General features: G+C 39.8%; 1 protein-coding gene across 1 annotated transcript in view; it reads left to right on the forward strand.

Moving 5' to 3' along the window:
* The window catches only part of maea (macrophage erythroblast attacher, E3 ubiquitin ligase), a 90,930-nt gene extending 70,345 nt beyond the window's left edge, over window positions 1–20,585 (forward strand). Inside the window, exons 6-9 of the mRNA XM_073042244.1 lie at window positions 9,163–9,271; window positions 10,640–10,773; window positions 14,169–14,364; window positions 19,845–20,585. Of these exons, the coding sequence (XP_072898345.1) occupies window positions 9,163–9,271; window positions 10,640–10,773; window positions 14,169–14,364; window positions 19,845–19,940 (535 nt within the window). The 3' untranslated portion in view covers window positions 19,941–20,585. The remainder of the gene's footprint in view (window positions 1–9,162; window positions 9,272–10,639; window positions 10,774–14,168; window positions 14,365–19,844) is intronic.
* Window positions 20,586–22,006: the final 1,421 nt, after the last annotated feature.

Here is a 22,006-nt window from a genome sequence, read left to right on the forward strand (position 1 = left end):
TATTATTAATGCTTTTTGAGATAGTGATTTAGATGCATATCATATTTTTTACTGAGTTAAGTATTGTATGTAATTAGTTTTGCTACAACAAGTGTATGGGACATTGGAAAAAAAGTTGAATTTCCCCATGGGGATGAATAAAGTATCTATCTATCTATCTATCTATTGTTCTTCTAATTGGTACAACTGAGACAGCCATAGTGTAAAGATTTTACTCTGGTTGCATTTGATAAATTAATTCAATTACTGTGATTTCTGATAAGAACATAGAATATAGAACATGGCAGCACAGGAATAGACCCTTCAGTACATCGTGTTGTGCCAAACCAAATAAACTGGTATCAAATGGCCAACTAAACTAATCCCTTATGCCTACAATGTCCATATCCTTCCATTTTCCTCACATTTGTATGCCTATCTCTTAAAAGTCCCTAATGTACCTGCCTCTACCAACACCCCAACACATTCCAGGTATCCTCCAATCTGTGTTTTAAAAAAAACAAAAAAAAACTTGCCCCTCGCATCCCCTTTGAAATTACTCCTTACCATAAATGCTTGCTCTCTGGCAGTGTGCAACCCATGCACAACTCATACCTGAAGAATGCACTTGCCATACCATGTAACTCCAGCATGCTTCCATTTGGACTGGCTTGTGTTAGTGTGGGGCTGGAAGCAGGAATTGGTGTCTAAGCATGTTTATCATACTTGTATGGGATATTTTTCTTGGGAAACCCTTGTCATTGACAATGACTCTACCTCTGTTGGTTCTGAGTAGACTGATCAAACCAATGTGGAAACAACATATTGTTCTACAGCTGGGACAGAACATTTTTGAATGAGCAAGGCAACACATACTTTGTAAGATGGGCTTCCATGTCTTCCTGAGACATGAACTGAATGTTTTCACCAATTTCCTTACTGTTCCTTCTTTATTTTGAGAAAAAAAATGTTTATTGTCAGATGTACCGAGGTACAGTGAAAAATTTTGTTTTGCATATCATGCATACAGATCATTTCATTGTTTCAATGTCAGGGAAAAGCAACAGTTACAGAGAAAGTGCAGTGCAAGTAGAGAATAAGGTGCAAAACCAAAGCCATAATGAGGTAGATTGTCAGGTAAGAGTCCATTTTATGATATTAAGGGACTGTTAAGTAGACTTAAAACAGCAGGATAAAAGATGTTCTTGAGCCTGGTGGTAGGGGCTTTCAGGTATTATTATCTTCTGCCTAATTGAAAGGGGGAAAAGAAAGAGTGGAGTAAGAGCAGTCTTTGATTACGCTGGCTGATTTACTAAGGCAGCTAGGAGCGTGGAGGGAAGCCTATACTTTTTATGATGTGCTGAACTATATGCACAACTACAGTTTTGGGCAGACCAGTTACCATACCAATCTGTGATGCATTGAGATAGGATGCTTGCTGTGGTACATCAATAAAAATTGGTGAGGGCCAATGGAGACTTGTTGAATTGAATTACTGGGTAGAAATATGTGGTGACAGGAAATCACGCAGGCTTGAGGCACCTTAAGGCTGGAGTCAAACCTGAGTTCACCAAACTTGGAGACAGCAACATAATCTCGTGCATCATCAAGGTGCTTGTAACAGCAGAGGCGTCATCCTGCTTTCTGAATCAGAGAACATCATTGCATCAACCACCTCTTCCAAGTGGCTGAAAAGCATGCAGACGTGGTTAAAAGGTTCAGTTGTCGTTCAGACCAAACATCAGAATGGGAAAGAAATGTGATCTCAATGACTTTGACTTCATAATGTTTGTTGGTGTGAGACGAGGTGATTTGAGTATCTCAGAAACTGCTGATCTGGAATTTTCATGCACAGCACTCTCCAAAATTTACTGAGAATGGCGTGAAAAGCAAAAAATATCCATTGCATGGCAGTTCTGTGGGCAAAAAAACCTTGTTAATGAGAGAGATCAGAGGAGAACGGCCGACCAGTTCAAGCTGACAGGAAGGTGACAGTAACTCAGATAGCCACGTGTCACAACATTGTTGTGCAGAAGACCTTCTCATTGAACCTTGAAATGGCCATTGAGTGTAGATACCTTATTCAACCTGTTTAAATCATTAAGTGTTAGGGATCATGGCATACTCTGCTCAGATTTGGCTGGTTGTTAGCCTCATGTCCTTGTTCTATCATAACATATTAGATATGACAACTTGCAGGAAAGCTCTTAATATATTACCAAGATATTGAACCCTATACTGTGAAATAAACATTCTTGGTTTTGTATATTTAACAAAGGTATTTGAATTCTATATCCTGATTCAGTTTACATTGAGTGAAATGGCATTGATTTTGGTTTACAAGGAGGAAAAAGGCAACATTAAAACTTTAACATGAAGATCTGGTCCACCAGCGTAGTAATTACCCTGATTTTATGCCCTTCACTTAGGACTGTTCATGTGAGTGTTCTACTTCAAAGATAGTACAATCCTGTGCTCCTTCAAAATATGTTTACAGTGGAAGCTGGCAGGTGAAGCTTGGGAAATAGAGAAACAGTAATCCTTCAAGGTTCAAAGTATATTTTAGCTTCCAAATGTTGCGAAATAAATAGAGGTACAAATGTCTGGAGCCTTTCTGTACTCCTACAGTATTCCACTATTGTTTATGCAGGAACCATGATGAATGCATTCCAACTATTGTGGATCAGCATAACTGTCGAAGGAGCCAAGCAGAATACAGTAGTCAGAAGTGCTTGAATTGTCAAAGTAGTGCCTTTTTTGCTCTTGAAAGATTTTCCCTAATTCCTTCAGATGTTGACATCAATAGAAAATGCAGCTGTTAAAATCCATCCCAATTGTGTAAGAACTGAAGGGCTTGTTTGGCCACCTAGAGCAGTTAAAAGTCAGTCATGTTGCTGTGGATCAAGGACAGGTGGCTATTTGTTCCACAAAGGACATTATATTCTGGATGGTTTTACTAGTTTGGCTTCATGATCAAAATGTTACTGCAAGCTTTTTTATTCCATGTTATTTCACTAACAATTTATATTCCTCAACAGCTGCAAGTAAACTTTCCAAATTGAATTATTTCAAGTTTCTTTAAACCCAATAATCTGGATTTAGGTGCTGTACTGTTTGAATTTCTCCAGACAATAGGACATTACTCCAATACGCCTTTTAAGACCTTACACAGTATTCTAATAAATTTTCCACTGAATTTAACGTCTACAGGGAATGTGGAAACCAGTACCTGGGGAGCTGCAAAGTAAACATCATCAGACTCCCGACTAGTTGAAATTTCCAAATAATTAGATCTAGGTTTTATCAAAGTTGTATGTTCTAATGTACTTCCCTGTTACCATCTCACTGTTACCATCAGGTTAAGAGGCACAGAAGCCTGAAGGCACACACTCAACGATTCAGGAACAGCTTCTTCCCCCCGCCATCTAATTCCTAAATGGACATTGAACCCTTGGACACTACCTCACTTTTTATAATATATAGTATTTCTGTTTTTTGCATGATTTTTAATTATTCAATATATGTGTACTGTATTAAATCTACTGAATAAGATTTATTTATTACTATTATTTTTATCTTCTATATTACGTATTGCATTGAACTGCTGCTGTTAACAAATTTCATGTCACATGCCTGTGATAATAAATCTGATTTGTAATCTGCTAATGTAACAATTATTTTATCATATTCTGTAATGGCAATATTTCTAGGGCACTGTGAACACAAGATTACCTGAGAAAAATAAAGCAAAATCGTATCTTGTGTTTGTATTGAATCAGCTTTGACCAAAGTACAGTCAGCCCTCCTTATCCATGAGTCCCGCATGGGCGAATTCAACCAACCGCAAATCGAGAAAACCCAGAAGTGCTCTTCCAGCACTTGTTGTTCGAGCATGTACAGACTTTATTTTCTTGTCATTATTCCCTAAATAATGCAGTATAGCAATTATTTTACATAGCATTTACATTGTATTAGGTATTATAAGTAATCTAGAGATGATTTAAAGTATACGGGAGGATGTACGTAGGTTACTGTGGATCAGGATCGAAAAAAAATCAGATGTTCTCTTACTAAGTAAGTCGGGACAGGTATATCCGGTATTATTTAGCGTCAGTCAAGTATTTGTCTTAGTATATAGTATATATTTTACCTTTCTATGCATATAAAACACTTAAGAACATATGTTTCAGCGCTGGGCTTGGGAACGGAAGTTCCCGAATTTGATCCAGTGACAGACCACTTCCAAGCGCACTCTCCATCCGTGCCTGGTTGATGTGGAGGATCAAAAACCCAAAACCCAATAATTAAACCACTGCGTTGCTTAGTAATAATGTAGCTTTAATCGGGGCAGGGCCTTTCTCACTTTATCTTTTTAAATTTTTCCAATCATTGACCGCCTGTAGCCTAACGCTTTTCCAATGACCAACGGCATTTCACCTCTTTCCAATCGCTTTATTATTTGCACTTTATTTTCAATCATGACCGTGATTATTTTCATGAACAGACTGCGGATTCAGAGCTCGACCACCGAGTCCTAATGTCCACTGCACTGAGACAGGATAAATGAGGTCTGGGGTTCTGCTGGGTCCTAAGGTCCACCGCATTGAGACAGGTTGAATAAGGGGCTTGAGTATCCACAGTTTTTGCTATCTGCGAGGGGTCCCAGAACCAATCCCTCGTGGATAAGGATGGCCGACTGTAATAGTAAGTGGGTGTTAGCTGCTTTTTTAAAGCAATTGTTTGCTTTTGCAATTTAGATGTCATTTTTGTCAATAATATACAAATACAAACAAAAAAAAACACATTACCTGCAAAAAAGCAGCTGGTTAAAATAAACCTACCTCTAATATTCCCTCCTACACATTCTTCCAATCACCTTAAAATTATGCACTCTCATATCAGCCACTTCCACCCGGGAAAAAGTCTCTACCTATCCTTCTATCTTTGCCTCTTCTCATTTTTTGCCACTATCAAATTACCTCTCATCCTCCTTTGCTGAAGAGAGAAAAATATATATTTCACCCCACTATGTCTGAGAGGAATTTTCTCATTTGACTTTACCCACTAAACATGTGCTGCCTCTGAGCAATCCCATTCCCCCACATTTTTGCCTGCAACCTTTTCTCTGCCACATCGCCATCTCCTATTTCCAGTGCTACCCAGCAACACTGAAGGCAATTTAAATAGCCGACGAACTTACCAGTTGGAAATGCTTTGGGATGTTGGAGGAAAGCTATGTCGTCACACAAAGAATGCGTTGGACAATTCAGAGATTAGCTTTTTTTTAAACAAGTTATCAGGAACTAAGTTGAAAACAAAGTAAAACATACTGATCAAACATTACCACAGGAATCAGAACTTTTCAGTGTGTACCAACCATATTGTTTTCCCATCTCCTGTTTTCCCCATGATTCCTTATGATTACACTCTACTTCAATTCGGGATTAATTCCAGGTTGTTGGAGCTGTGGAGCAGCAATACAAACTGCAATTCCACTGGGTTATCCAAATATTATTTCCAGATATATTTTTGCTTTTTATTCATCATTTTTGCTTTAACTTTGATTTCCACCTTCCCATTTCCAAGATGAATCTCACAAAAACCTGCCACTGCAGTTTCTCAAAAAAAAAAGACGACCTTCTTAGGCTTCACCACAGATCAGGTTCTGTTGTCCATGTCACCAACTCCAGCACCCCTGGTGATTAGCCTGAATTTGAGCAAGTTTGCTTAATTTTCAGGGATGAATGATACCTCAGATTTTCAGCCAACCCCTATGGTCTACTATTTATACCTCTAATGTTGCCAGTCTTTTCTTAGGAAGCCTTATTTTCCTCCAGACTTGACTGTTTGGTGTTCTGGTGTCGGGTGTGAGAATGCCATGCCCAGCCCAATGTATCCAAGTGAATTTGGAGGAAGTTTGGACACACAGTTGGTCATATTTTTCTAATGTCTTGAAATGATTGCTATTAGTAATGCAAATATATATGCACAAAGCATATTCTTTACTGTGAAGTATTTTGAAGTCGTTTTGGAAGCAGCTATTTTACTTACACCCAATGGTGTAAACATGCATCTTTTATTTCTTGGTTGTACATAGTTATGGATGCCAATTCATTGGGTATATTTAAAGCAGAGGTTCATAGGTTCTTGATTAGGAAGGGCATCAAAGGTTACATGGAGAAGCTGGTGAATGAGGTTGAGAGGGATAATAAATAAGCTATGATGGAATGGTGGAGCAGACTCAATGGGCTGAATAACCTAAATCTACTAGTATGGTGCTAAAATATGCTTAACAAATGTTCTCTGACTATTCACTCTGCTATTAAACCAGTTAATACTAACCTAAAACCCACACATACACAGACAGTGAAACACACATCCAGAAAAGGCATTACAGACTACACCTGTTAGTTTATTCTTTGCTGGGCTGCAAAGGATATGGTTGTGACCCCACATACAAGGAAATCTGCAGATGCTGGAAATTCAAACAACACACACAAAATGCTGGTAGAACACAGCAGGCCAGGCAGCATCTATAGGGAGAAGCAATGTTGACGTTTTGGGCTGAGACCCTTCGTCAGGACTAACCGAAAGGAAAAAAAAGGGTTTTTTTGGGTTGTGACCCCAATGTTTTCTGAGATTCTCCAGCATTACACTGAGGAAATTGCCTTCTAGATTATAATTTGTGTATCAACCAAGGCCCCATTAATTTAATTGTGGCTTCCTGGCTTTGGATCCAGCAAAGGGGAAGTTACAATACAAGCAAAATGGTGAGACACTTACTACGTCACGCGGTGCCTGTAGACAGAGAAACTGATGTAATGTTTCAAGTTGATGACTTTTCATCAGAACTGGGTTTTAAGTTACAGAAGAGGGAGAGAGGAGTGGAGAAAGCAAAGGAAATCTGTGCATTTGATGAAACTAAGAGATACTGTGATGATAAAGGCTGATTTAATTGCAGATTTTTCACATGGAGGAGGTACAATCGGAGAAATGATGACAAAAGTGAAAAAGAGGGGACTAGAAAAATCATTTCCAATATAAAATCTTGCAGTTGCTGGAAATGTGAATTGCTAGAAATATCTCTCAAATCAGGTGGCATCTGTTGACAGAAAAACTTAATTAACATTACAGCTTGACATCCTTTAATCAGACTGGCAAGTTCTGATAATTGGAAATGCTTGTTATTTGAAATTTTTAAATTCAATGTTAAGTCCAGAGGGGTGTGATTGACAGGAAATAATTTGATTTAATTTTGCTTTCTACACAATTTTTCTGTTTACTCTGATTGTATTTTTACTCATTTCATGTGAAATCCCATTTCAGTAAAACAATTTGTTCAAATGAAAGCGACACACACAAAATGCTGGAGAAGCTCAGCAGACCAGGCAGCATTTATGGAAAAGAAAAGCAGATGATGTTTCGGGCTGAAACCCTTCGGCAGGACTGGAGGAGAATAAGATGAGGAATAGATTTAAAGGATGGGGGAGGGGAGGGGAGGGAGAAACGAAAGCGGATAAGTGAAAAGGGGGGTGAAGTAAGGAGCTGGGAAGTCGATTGGTGAAAGAGATACAGGGCTGGAGAAGGGGGATTCTTAATAGGAGAGGACAGAAGGCCATGGAAGAATGAAAAGGAGGAGAAACACCAGAGGGAGGCAATGAGCTGGAAAAGAGAAAGTGAGAGAGGGAAAAGGGAATGGTGAAGGGGAGGGGCATTACCAGAAGTTCGAGAAATCGATGTTCATACCATCAGGTTAGAGGCTACGCAGACAGTACATAAGCTGTTGTTCCTCCAACCTGACTGTGGCTTTATTGTGTCAGTAGAGGAGGCCATGGATGGACGTATTGGAATGGGAAGTGGAATTAAAATGGGTGGCCACCGGGAGATCCCACTTCTTCTTGCGGACGGAGCATAGGTGCTCGGCGAAGTGGTCTCCCAACCTGCATCAAGTCTCACCAATATACCGGAGGCCACATCAGGAGCACCATACACAGTATATGACCCCAACAAACACAAGGGTGAGGTGTTGCCTCATCTGGAAGGACTGGGGCCCTGAATGCTAGTGAGGGGAGTGATGTAAGGGCAGGTGTAGCACTTGTTTTGCTTGCAAGGACAAGTGCCGGGGGGGGGGGGGGGGGGATCAGTGGGGAGGGATGAATGGACAAGAGAGTTGCATAGGGAGCAATCCCTGTGGAATGCAGTAAGTGTTGAGGGGAGTGAGGTGGGGAGGGTAAGATATGCTTGGTGGTGGGATCCCATTGGAGGTGGCAGAAGTTACGGAGAATTGTGTGCTAACAGTCCTTCCAGGTGAGGTGACACCACCTGTGAGTCTGTTTGGTTCATATACTGTGTCCAGTGCTCCTGGTATGGCTTCCTGTATATTGGTGAAACCCGATGCAGGTTGGGAGAGTGCTTCTCCCAGAGGCTAACTGTTTTAATTCCACTTGCGATTCGCATTCCAATATGTCTATCCATGGCCTCTTCTACTGTTGCGATGAAGCCGCAGTCAGGTTGAAGTAACAATGCCTTGTATTCCGTCTGGGTAGCCTCCAATCTGATGGTATGAACATCAATTTCTCAAACTTCTGGTAATGCCCCCCTTCCCCATTGCCTTTTCCCTCTCTCACCTTACCTCTTTGCCTGCCCATAGCCTCCCTCTGGTGCTCCTCCCCCTTTTTCTTTCTTCCATGGCCTTCTGTCCTCTCCTATTGTATTACCCTTTCTCCAGCTCTGTATCTCTTTCACCAATCAACTTCCCAGCACTCTATTTCACCTTTTCCCTTCCCTGTTTCACCTATCACCTTGTGTTTCTCCGTTTCCCCCCCCCCCTTTAAAACTAATCATCTTTTTCTCTCCAGTCCTACTGAAGGAGTTCAACCTGAAACATCGACTGTATGCTTTTCCATGGAAGCTGCCTGGCCTGCTGAGTTCCTCCAGCATTTTGTGTGTGTTGCTTGGATTTCCAGATTTTCTCTTGTTTGTGCTAATGAAACCTAATCCTAGTCTGCTAGAAAGGAGTTACTCAGTGTTGAATCGGACTCTTTAGATCAATTTCAGTCAAAGTGTAATGCCTTCTAAACATTATCAAATATTTAATAACTCAGAACTGTATTTTGACTGTAGAAGTTTTACTGAAGTAATATACTTATTCACTGAAAGTTTGGCTCTTGTTTACTGTTTTAGGCATGCTCGGAGACACTTCAGTCAAGCAGAAGGAGGACAGCTGGATGAGGTGCGACAAGTGATGGGTATGCTGGCATTTCCCTCTGATACTCACATTTCGCCATATAAGGTAAAATTGCTGATATATTTATTTTTCAAAAATTCAGATGAGGACAACTAAAATATTTTAAAATTTTAGATCTGCAATGTAGATGATACCCTTAATATACGTATAATTAAAAATGATTTCAGTCAGATTTGGTCCATGGTACTATATGCCATGAGACCCTTGTGCTGTATTTATTGATGCAGCTCAGCTGTCAGAGTACATACCAGTCAGAGAAAGAGAAAATCTAGAATCATCTTACTGTGGTAAATTGACTGTTGTATTTTATCATACATGGAAGATACAGAGTTCAGGGGTATACTGATATTCTCGGGTATGTCAACATCCAGACAGAAGTTATGGATGTCTTTAGAAGAATATTAATGTCGATAAACCCCGAGATTGATGGATTTACCCCAGATTATTGAGAGTGACAAGGTGGAGTCTTGAGAGGGATCTTTGTATCCTTGTTAGCCATGGACAAGGTCTGATCTCAAAACTGGGAAACAGTTAAAATTGTTTCTTTGTTTCAAATGGACAGTAGGAAAGGCAATAGGACAGTCCAGGGTAAATAGTGAGAATTTTTTTCTCAAGGTAGAAATTTCAAGTACAAGAGGATATGTATTTAAGATGAGAAGGGGAAAGTTTAAAGGAGATGTATGGGGCAGATACTTTTTTGTATACAGACTGCTAGGTGCTGCCAGGGGAGGTGGTGAAAGCAGATCTCATAACACTGATTAAAAGGCCTTAAGACAGGTGCATGAATAGGCAGAGGATAGAGAAACGTGGACAGTATGCAGCCAGATGTGCAGTTTAAATTGGCATCATGGTCAGCACAGATGTCTTGGGCCAAAGGACCTTTCCCTGTGTTTTGCACTGTTCTACTTTATGTTCCAAATATTTACATTCATTATGAAAGAAATTCCAAAATTAATGTTGACGTTTTGGGTCTTGACCCGAAACATCGACAGTGCTTCTCCTTATAGATGCTGCCTGGCCTGCTGTGTTCCACCAGCATTTTGTGTGTGTTGTTTGAATTTCCAGCATCTGCAGATTTCCTCGTGTTTGCTCCAAAATTAATGTTGTGTCTTTCTGACATCTGTTTGTTGTTAATTTCCTTGTTGTTGGGATACTGCATTCCAAATGAACTCCACCCTTCCACCTTTTATCCTTACTTGAGAAAATAGTAAATGAAAGTCATCCCCCTCAGATGTCTGCTGTACGTTCCCTGCTTCAAGTTGTCTATATTTTCTATCTATTTTATGGAGTTTGAAGTTCTTTTATGTGGAAGAGAATGGAAGAAGTTGTTTAAACTTGAGTGCTCTCAAACCTGCTATGTTTGGCATGGATTTATTTTAATACAGGAGTCATATATGTCTGTTATCATTACAGGATCTTTTGGATCCAGCCCGATGGAAAATGCTCATTCAACAATTCAGATATGATAACTACAGACTTCATCAACTTGGAAATAGTTCTGTCTTCACTATAACACTGCAAGCAGGACTTTCAGCTATAAAGACACCGTATCCTTTCAGAGTTTTAGAAACTTTTGTGACAGTACTTAAAATATTTAGTTGGTATGGGTTTTAGGTTGTTAGAAGTATGCAAATTGTAAAATCATTCCCTTACTGTGGAAGAAGATTTTTTTTCAATAAAAACAGATTGGGAGATTATTCACCAGATCTGTGAGGTATCTGAATCAGGTTGATTATCACTGATACATGTCATGAAATTTGTTGTTTTGTGGCAGCAGTATAGTGCAAGACATTAAAATTACTATAGTGGAGAGGAAGGAGGTGTTCCTAAAATATTGAAACTAGGTTTTCAGACTCCTGTACCCCCTCCTCAATGTTAGTAATGGTCACAAGTTTGCCAGATGCTGTGGGGATTCTCACAGGTGTAGTGTTTATTCTCCCTTTCAAAGTATGCAGAAAAGGTATTGAGCTCACTGGGGAGGAGAATAGATCATAGCTTTTCTTCAGAACTGGAATTTGCTGATTTAACTTAAGGCCAATTTAGTTGAAAAGGAGTCAGGGAGAGTGGTCAAATAACTGATTGATTGTTGCGAAGCAAATAGTAATAAGAACAAAAGGCATGTGCAAAGTAAGTACCAGATTTGATCATGGTAGTCCTCATCAAGAATACGTGCCCAAATTTAGAGAGCTGTTCCATGGACAAGCTCGAGTTGAATGTGGGGAAAAAGGCATGATTAAGTGCCACATTGTTTGTGGGTTCCAGGAAATGCATTTAATTGCAAATTCTAACTTATCAAACATACGGCTTAGCAGATGGGCAATCAGTGACTTAATGAAGCAATGAAAGTGATAGATGATGCACGAATGAAGGTCACAATATATCAGTGTCAGGGTAAGACCCATAACATTATAATTTAACATAAAGGATAACAACTTGTTAGATATGGCCCTTGTGGCTAAAGGGATCCAGGGGTATGGAGAGAAAGCAGGTACAGGGTTCTGAGTTGGATGATCAGCCATGATCATACTGAATGGTGGTGCAGGCTCGAAGGGCCAAATGGCCTACTCCTGCACCTGTTTTCTATGTTTCTATGTTAACTTGAGTGGGCGCAGGATGCCAGGTAGTAAGCTTCTGGCAAGGCATAACCAGTAAAAGTAAACAGGTGTTTCGCATCAGTTACTATTGTTGGCAGAATTTTAGATGGTGACGAAGAGGCATACAGGAGCGAGTTAGATCAGCTGGTTGAGTGGTGCTTCAACAACAACCTTGCACTAAACATCAATAAGACCAAGGAATTGATTCTGGACTTCAGGAAGGAGTAGTCGAGGGACCACACTCCAGTCCTCATTAAGGGATTAGCAGTGGAAAAGGTGAGTAGTTTCAAGTTCCTGGGTGTTAACATGTCCGAGGATGTACCCTGGGTCTAACATGTTGATGTAATTACAAATCGTACACGACAGCAGCTATATTTCATTGGGAGTTCAAGGATGTATGTCAGCAAAGACTCTCACAAATTTCTACAGATGTACGGAAGAGAAAGTTCTAACTGGTTGCATGAACGTTTGGTATGGAGAGGCCACTGCACAGGATTGGAAAAAGCTGTAGAAAATTATAAACGCAGGCATCTCCATCATGGGCATTATTCTTCTCAGCATCGAGGAAACCTTCAAAAGGCAATACCTCCAAAAGGCGGCATCTGTTATTAAGGACCCCCATCACCCAGGACCTGCCCTCTTCTTATTGCTGCCATCAAGGTTGACGTACAGGAGCCTGCAGACACACGTTTCTTCCCTCCGCCATCAGATTTCTCTATGGACAATGAACCCATGAACACTATTTCACTATTATTTTTGCTGTCTTTCTGCACTATTTATTTAATTTATTTTAGAAATGTACTTTCTATAATTTATAGCTTTTTTTATATGTATTGCAATGTCCTGCTGCTGCAACACAACAAATTTCATGACGTATGCCAGTGATGTTAAACCTGATTCTGATTCAGTCCTAAAACTGAGCAATTACCTCAACATGTACAGTAGATGAGAAAATTCTGTTTCATTAAGATCCAGCTAGGCATCATGATTTCTAGCAAACCCTTCCATATAGTCATATAACCTCCTAACAGAAGTAAATAAGTAATTATATCATGTACTGTGAGCATTGCAGTTAACAAAATGTGCTCTTAAATTCATCAATTGACCTTGTTAGCAAGCAATCCAGATCTAAATTTGAGACTTAAAGCACTAGTGTGTTCAGTAGTGGCAGGGACTGTAACACATCACATTATTTTGGGTTGAAATTTCTATTAATTAAAAGATATAGTATTGTGAAGGAATTATTGCCAGCTCTATGATGTCCAGATAATACAGTTGATATTGAGTCTGACTATCTTAGCCAGGAAATAATTTAAAACAAAATACTGTTAGTAGTTGCTATCAATCTTTTATGAAGGGAGATTGGTAAAATATCTTCATACCAAGTAGATAAATGGCAGTAACTTTTAGGAAGTTTACAAGAATGATGCTGGAAATGAAAGGATTAACAGTGTATTCACTGGAGTACAGGCCCAGAATGTGGGATATCTAACTGAAACCTATCATATATTGAAAGGCCTAGATAGAGTGAGCATGGTAAGAATATTTCCAATAGTAGGAGAGTCTAGGATCAGAGTGCCTAGCCTCACAATAAAAGAATGTTTCTTTAGAACAGAGATGAGGAAGAATTTTTTCAGCCAGAGGTTGGAATCTGTGGAATTCATTGCCACAGATGGCTGTGGAGGCCAAATCATTGGATATATTTAAAGTACGGTTGCTAGGTACTTGATTAGTCAGGGTGCCAAAGGTTACGAGGAGAAAGTAGGAGAATAGGTTAAGAGTGATGATAAATCAGCCGTGATAGAATGCCGGATGGCAGGTTCAATGAGCTGAATAGCCCAATTCTGTTCTTGTATCTTATGGTCTTAATTTTCTCACCATTTGTATTAATACAGGTTTCTTCCAGCAAGGGAGAATGTAAAATTCAATATGGGTTATTTGATTTTGCTTACCTTCATTTGATGCTGGAAATGGAACTGTGTTGACAGATGGATTAAAAAGATGAGAGAGTTTAGCAAGAAGGAAGTTTCAATGTCCAAGTGTCCAAAATAACTACTATACATTTCTCTTTCTGTGGTATTGATTCGTTCTGATTTTAATTAGTCCCCCATTGATAGAAGTGTTTTTGTATTCACTGTCTATCAGCGAATGATACACTTAATTTTCTTTTCAGATCATTTCTAAACATTCTGCTCACCTCTGGCTCAGTTTTTTTTTGTTAGATAATGCTCCTGTAAATGGGGGTGGGGGGTTGTTTTGACACCATGTTAAAGGAGCCATAAAAATGGGAGTTAAGTGTAGCTCTTCAAGATTCTTCACAGAATATGCCTGAGCTGCATGGTCCATAGACAGTGCTATAAAGAAGATGGAACCTCTAAAAATCCAGACTGCCCTGTCTGTAGCAAATCTTTGAACAAGCTCGCACAGCCTCTTCCTATGGCGCATTGTGCTAACTCCCGACTCGTCTGCAAGATTTCCGGTGAAGTTATGAATGAGAATAATCCACCTATGATGCTGCCTAATGGATATGTATATGGATACAATGTAAGTTTTAAAGGTTCACTTTTGTTTTATAACTATGTTTGCATTAGGCAATTCACTTTTACAAGATGGAATGCATCCTTGGTTGCTGAGGGGCAGGAGGCGAGGTGAAAATTACAGAACTAGCCATAATTCTAATCTTCCATAGATACAAGGGAGATCCTAGTGGACAATAGAATAGCATATATTACACTTGATCAGAAAAAGGTAAAATGACAAGTCATTCGAAAAGCTATCTCCATTTCTAAAAGTGTACACAATATAGATGAAAACCAGACAGCTTGTCGTTGAAAAGAGTGGTATGCTAAATGTAGCATATTTCAATTTTACGTAATTGCTGAAGAGCACCCTAAGGATTTTTTTGGCAAAATTAAAGCTCGTATAATAGGATCAATAGCACTACTGCATGTGTGAAAATTAATTAGGGGCACAAAATTCTGGGGAATAATTTTGTTTTACCACCCAATTGTCATAAGAACAGAAGAAACAGGAGCAGGAGTAGGCCATCTGGCCCATTGACCCTGCTCCACCATTCAATAAGATCATGGCTGATCTGTCTGTAAACTCAGCTCCATCTACATGCCATTTCCCCATTACCCTTAATTCCCCTACTATGTAAAAATCTATCTAACTGTATCTTAAATATATTTAGTGAAGAAGCCTCAACTGCTTCCCTGGGCAGAGAATTCCACAGATCCACCACTCCCTGGGAAAAACAGCTTCTCATCTCCGTCCTAAATCTTCTCCCCTGAATCTTGAGGCAATGTCCCCAAATTCTGGTCTCACTTACCAATGGAAACAACTTTCCTACTTCTATCTTATCTATCCCTTTCAAAATTTTGTATGTTTCGAAAAGATCCCCTCTCATTCTTCTGAATTCCAGAGAGTATAGTCCCAGGTGACTCAATCTCTCCTCATAGGTTAACCCCTTCATCTCTGGAATCAACCTGGTGAACCTCCTCTGCACTGCCTCCAAAGCCAGTATATCCTTACTCAAGTATGGAGACCAGAACTGCATACAGTCCTCCAGGTGCGTCCTCACCTGTACCCTGTATAGTTGCAGCATGACCTCCCTGCTCTTGAATTCAATCCCTTTAGCAGTGAAGGCCAACATTCCATTTGCCTTCTTAATAACCTGTTGCACCTGCAAGCCAACTTTTTGCAATTCATGCACAAGCACTCCCAAGTCCCTCTGCACAACAGCATGCTGCAATCTTTCACCATTTAAATAATAATCTGCTCTTCTATTATTCCTTCTGAAGTGGATGATCTTGCATTTACCAATGCCATATTCCATCTGCCAGACCTTGGCCCACTCACTTAACCTATCTATATCCCTCTGCAGACACTACACATCCTCTGTACAATTTGCTTCTCCACTCAGTTTAGTGTCATCAGCAAATTTTGCTATGCTACACTCAGTCCCCTCTTCCAAATCATCAATGTAAATGGTTAACAGCTGTTGGGCCCAGCGCCAACCCCTGCGGCACCCCACTCACCACTGACTGCCAACTGGAGAAACGCCCATTTATACCAACTCTCTGCCTTCCTCAAAGAACTCCAGTAAGTTTGTCAAACAGGACCTGCCCTTTCTGAATCCATGCTGTGCCCGTCTAATGGAACCACTCCTTTCTAAATATTTCGCTATTTCTTCCTTAATGACAGCTTCAAGCATTTTCCCCGACTACAGATGTTAAGCTAACTGGCCTATAATTGCCTGTCTTTGGCCTACATCCTCTTTTAAAAAGTGGCGTGACATTTGCCACTGGGACTTGCTCAGAGTCTAGAGAATTTTGGTAAATGATTACCAACATGTCTACAGTAACCTCTGCCAATTCCCTCAGCACCCTGGGATGCATCCCATCAGGACCAGGGGATTTATCTACTTTCAGGCCCTCTCATTTGCTCATCACAATCTCTTTAGTAACAGTGATTTTATATAGGTCCTCTCCTCCCATTTTGTCCATAACATCATTCTTTAGCATATTAGACATGTCCTCCACCATGAAGACTGACACAAAATAGTCGTTCAAAGCCTCAGCCATTTCCTTACCATCTAATATCAATTTCCCCTTCTTGTCTTCCAATGGACCTACGTTGACTTTAGCCACCCTCCTCCGCTTTATCTATTTATAAAAACTTTTGCTATCTGTTTTTATATTTTGTGCTAATTTACTTTGAGCTTTTAATTTGATACTAACTTTTATTTCCTTAGTTATCCAAGGCTGGCTTTTCCCACACTTACTGTCCTTACTTTTGACTGGAATATACTTTTGTTGAGCACTGTGAAAAATCTCTTTGAAAGTATTCCACTGTTCCTCAACTGTCCTACCAAATAGCTTGTGCATTCAATCCACATTAGCCAACTCCTCCCTCATTCCGTTGTAGTCACCCTTGTTCAAGCATAATACACTAGTTTTAGATCTACCTATTTCATCCTCCCATCTGTATGCAAAATTCAATCATACTATGATCACTCTTTCCAAGAGGATCCCTGACTACAAGATCATTAATCTTACCTGTCTCATTGCACAGGACTAGAACTAAGATAGCATTTTCCCTTGTAGGTTCACAAAAATGCTGCTCCAGAAAGCCATCACGGATGCATTCTATGAAGTCCTCCAAGACTTCCTTGACCAACCTGATTCACCCAATCTATATGGAGGTTAAAATCCCCCATGACAACTGCAGTTCCGTTCTTACAAGCCTTAGTTATTTCTTGGTTAATCGCCTCTGCCACTGCAATATTTTTATTAGGTGGCCTATAGACAACTCCCACCAGTGATTTTTTTTTTCCCCTTCACTATTCTTAATCTCTACCCAGATGGATTCAACATTCTGCTCCATAGATCTTGTATTGTCTCTCAGAATCGCCCTGATCTCATCCTTAATTAAGAACGCCACCCCACCTCCTCTGCCTTCCTGCCTATTTTTCTGTGTTACCTGATATCCGTGGATATTTAATTCCCAGTCATCTCCACCTTGCAACCAGGTTTCTGTAATGGCCACTAAATCATATGCCTTGGTACTGATATGTGCCACAAGTTCACTAACCTTGTTTCTAATACTACGGGCATTTAGATAAAGTGCCCTTATACTCATTGTTCTTTTAGAATCTAGTGACCTATGTGATTTTTGCTTTTTACTTTTATGCACTCTTACTTTTTTCTTCACTAACTCTATAGCTTTGGTCGCTGCATCACTTCACTCTTGTTTTCTGTGTGGGTTCCCATCCTCCTGCCATATTAGTTTAAAGCCTCCCAACAGCACTAGCAAACCATCTCCCTAGGACATTAATCCCTGCCAGCCCAGATGTAGAGATAGTACTGGTCCCACCTCCCCCAGATGTGGTTCCCATGCCCCAAGAATCTGAAACCCTCCCTCCTGCACCACTACTCAAGCCACATACTCATTCTAGCTATCCTGCTGTTCCAACTCTGGCTAGCACGTGGCACTGGTAATAATCCTGAGATTATTACCTTTGAGGTCCTAGTCTTTAATTTATCTCCTAGCTCCCTAAATTCACCTTGCAGGACCTCATCCTGTTTTCTTCCTATATCGTTAGTACCTATGTGCACCACGACAGCTGGCTGCTTACCCTCCCCTTTTAGAATGCCCTGCAGCCTTTCCAAGACATCTCTGACCCTTGCGCCTGGGTGGCAATACACCATAGGGGAGTCCCGTTTGCAGCCACAGAAGCTCCTCTCTATTCCCCTTACCATGGAATCCCTTACCACAACAGCACAGCCACCCATGGTGCCATGATCCTGGCTACTGCTGCCTTCACCTGATGAGCCATCTCCCCCAACAGACTTCAAAGCGGTATATCTGCTTTGGAGGGAGATGACCGCAGGAGACTCCTGTACTACCTTCCTGCTACTACTTCTCCTGTTGGTCACCCATTCCTTATCTTTTCCTTAAATTAGGAAATTATAGAAAATTATAGCACAGAAACAAGCCCTTTGGCCCACCTCGTCCATGCTGAACCATTAATCTACCTAGTCCCGTCAGCCTTCACCTGGAGAAAGAAGTTTAGACAGGAGTTTCGATATTGGCAATAAAAAATCATTGATAAGTTGACAGACTGCCTATTGAATATCAAGAGGCATATTTTCAAATGATTACCAAGAATCCAGGAATGATACAAGAAAAATCATTTTCATATATCAAATAGTTGTATTCTGGATTACACTACCTCTGACCTTAATTGTATGTCCTCTTGAGGGAAGCTTCTATTTACCACATCTATACCTCCTGAAACTTCCATGTTCACTCCCTACCCATTCACTCTGTGATAATACCTATCATGATTCACAGCATCCAAACAGAGATTGCAATCCTTCAATTGACATCTCTCGCCAGTAAGAAGCTGAAGTGTCCCTCATGTTATATTTGAAGCACGCCTTAACATTGTGTGTTGACTTTGAGTAAAGTTATCTTCTACAGTAGTTATCCTATCCATAGGTACTTTTCAATCAGGAGTTATACTTTGAATTGACTATTTTACTTGCCTGTTTTTGTATACCTGACACAAGTTTTGGGTATGAATTTAATTTGAAAACTTAATTCTATTTTACTTTTGTTCTTGAAAATTTCAAAGCACGTCATCTGCTGGTAATTTAGAGTGTTCGTGGTGTCTGTTATACTTTGACAGTTGACACTCCAATCAGTATGTTTTATTTTTACTCAGTGCTGATTTCCTTCTCTCATTTGGTGAATACCAAAAATAGTCTTGACACCTATATATTAATAACTCCACTTAACACCTTCCCCTGGGAAATAAAATAGATGCGTAATACTGGAAGCATAGGGCATAATCCCTTCAGCCTAACTGGTCTACCCCAACCAAGACACCCATCTAAACTAATCCTTATTGCCCAAGTAAAAGGAAGTATTTGTTTACCAATAGAATATTTTATAGAAAAAATAAACTGAGTTTGCAAAGGTATTCACTTTCTTGAAAGCATTGGCAATCCTGAAATAAAAGCAGAAGATATTGTCAACACTAAGCAGGTTTGGCAGCATCTGTGGAAAGAGAACTACAATAGTTAGTATTTTTGGTTGAAAGCTCTTCATCAGAACACTTGAAGTACAGAATCTTGTAGTGCTTCATGCTTGCTCCTTCTGCTCACAGGAGAAACATACCTTGCTGATACCTTGGGTAATTGTCTATTGCTTGTTTTTTAATTTCATTTCTAAATTCACAGGATGTTGGTGTTATTGGCACTTTGGGATTTTAATGCCTATTCTTAATTATCAATGAACTGAAGAGTTTGCCAAACCACTTTTTACCCTAGATCTGGAGTCAAATGAGGCCAGAATGGAAAGGTTGCTACATTGCTTTTCCCCCAAGTACATTGGTGATGAATTTTTATCACAATTTAGTAATTTCATGGTCACCAGCATTTGCATAAGCTTTTTATTCCAGTAATGTAGGTAATTATTATCCCACTTAAATCTGTTGTTTTTTTTTATTGTTTCAGTCACTACTTTCTATTCGTCAAGATGACAAAATTATCTGTCCAAGAACCAAAGAAGTCTACAACTTCTCTCAAGCTGAAAAAGTTTACATCATGTAAAAATATGAAAAAGCACAAGGCCAGAATTTGAACCACGGGCTACTATTTGGCTTGGCCTGTTGACTGCTGGGTATAGCTTGATTACCTGTGGCAGTGCACCTTTTTTGGTGGATGTCTATCTCTTGTGATCAGAAGTCCAAATGGAACAAAATACACACAGTGTTGTATGATGACAGAAGGGTTGTGAAAGCAAGAAGAGTTTGTACTAAAAAGGTGAAATAAAACAGTTGAGGCTTTGACAAGAGTTTTGTAGTGGTTTACATTATCTGACGAATTTTGACAGTTTTCAAATGTATTTCATTCGTAAATTTAAATTTAGTAACTCTCATTAGTGTTGTGCTTGGGGGGATACAATATTGAACTTGTTTGGCTGCCTTATTTCAGGCCTTCAGAACTTGCATAACTTGCACAACTGCAGTTAGTGTTTTCAGGCCATAGTGTTTTAGAGTAGTATATTTCAGTTTAACCAGATCAACTGTAAAACAAAAACTTAACGTATTTTGAGTAATTGTGATTACGCTCCAAGATCCAAAATTGGAAATTCCAGAAAGCTTACATTTTAGCTCTATTTATGCATGCAGACACTGCTAGATTGTAGAATTATAAGGTTGGAATCAATTGCAAATTAAAAAGAATCAAATAAAACCTGGTTTAGTTTGTTTTATTTGATCTGAGTAACATTTATTTCACTTTTACAAGTACTTGAATACTTTTCTTTGAAAGGGACCTGTGCATTTTTCCACAACTACTTTCCTTCCTGAAATTGTGATTTGAGTTTGAATTTTTTGTCACATCCTGTTCGTATTCATACATGAGTACTCAGCCTGCTGACACACTCTGTCCCATAGAACTCTGTAATGCTTTCATCCTGAAACTTTGAGTTGCGATATTAAGCCAGAACTTTTGTTCTTTCTTCCATTTCCTGCCCATTTTAAGAATACAAATTGTGTGAATTTGGCCAACTGCATGGTTTATTCACCCATAGAGAAATCCAGGCAACTCTGAGAGATTTCAATTTCCTTTCAATGTACTTTATCTTCAGCCAAGAGAAGACTGAAGCCAGCAGTTGGGTCTTATTTCTGGATAAATGCAAGACTTGTCACAGATGAAGGATATCACAGCTATTTCAGCAGCAGGGGTATCCGAAGTGTCTGGGACAGTGGGATGTAAAACACTAGAAATGTTGAAAATCTGAAAAGGAAGCTGGCAATCTTCAGCAGATCGGGCAGCAAATCTGGGAAGAGAACAGCAGTTAATATTGCAGGTCAATCTCCAAGAGGAGTGGCCAGTTCTGCTGTGCATTTTTGCCCTGCTAATGTGATGAATTGGGACAGAGGCTGAGGCCTACTCCAGCTGCTCTGGGATCAGATCCAGGGACTCTGTCTGGTTTGGAATGCTGTGGCTTGCTTTTATTAAGTGCATGATTTGTGTTTTCCCCCCTCTCTTTCTCTGCACAGTAGTTTTTGGTCTTTTTTAAGTTAGGTTATTTGGGTTTCTTGCTTTGTGGCTGCCTGTATGCAAACCAATTTCAAGGTGTAGAGTTTATACATTCATTGATAATAATTGTGCTTTGAATCTCTGAAAATGGGATGCAAACTGCTTTTCTTTGAGGAAGACATGGAACAACCCTTGATAAAGTATCGAGCTTTGTATCCCATTGCTTTTTCAAATACATTGCCTTTTGGTGCTGCTTCCTGTTCGTGTATAGGACCTGAAAGTTTAATCACATTCCTCTTTTTTTTTTATCTTGCTCTTGCTCTCACCTGGTCTGTATAATGTTTTCTTTTTATCTTGACTCCATCTCAAGGGATAACTTGGTGATCAATATCTGTTTTAAGTCTACTGATTCCCACAGCTGTTTTAGCTGTGCTTCCTTTAACTTGGCTTCACAATACAACAGTACAGCACAAGGCCAGAACCTTCAGCCCACTACATCTACTCTGACCATGGTGACAATCTTAATCCCGTTAGCCTGCTGATAGTCCATATTCTGCTATCCCCTCCCTGCCTGAGTGATTCATGACCAGGCAGGGAACAGTCTTCTTGCAAGAACTCCTTTCCATCCC

Source organism: Hemitrygon akajei, chromosome 4 (genome assembly GCF_048418815.1).
Source record: "Hemitrygon akajei chromosome 4, sHemAka1.3, whole genome shotgun sequence".
Classification (NCBI taxonomy): domain Eukaryota; kingdom Metazoa; phylum Chordata; class Chondrichthyes; order Myliobatiformes; family Dasyatidae; genus Hemitrygon; species Hemitrygon akajei.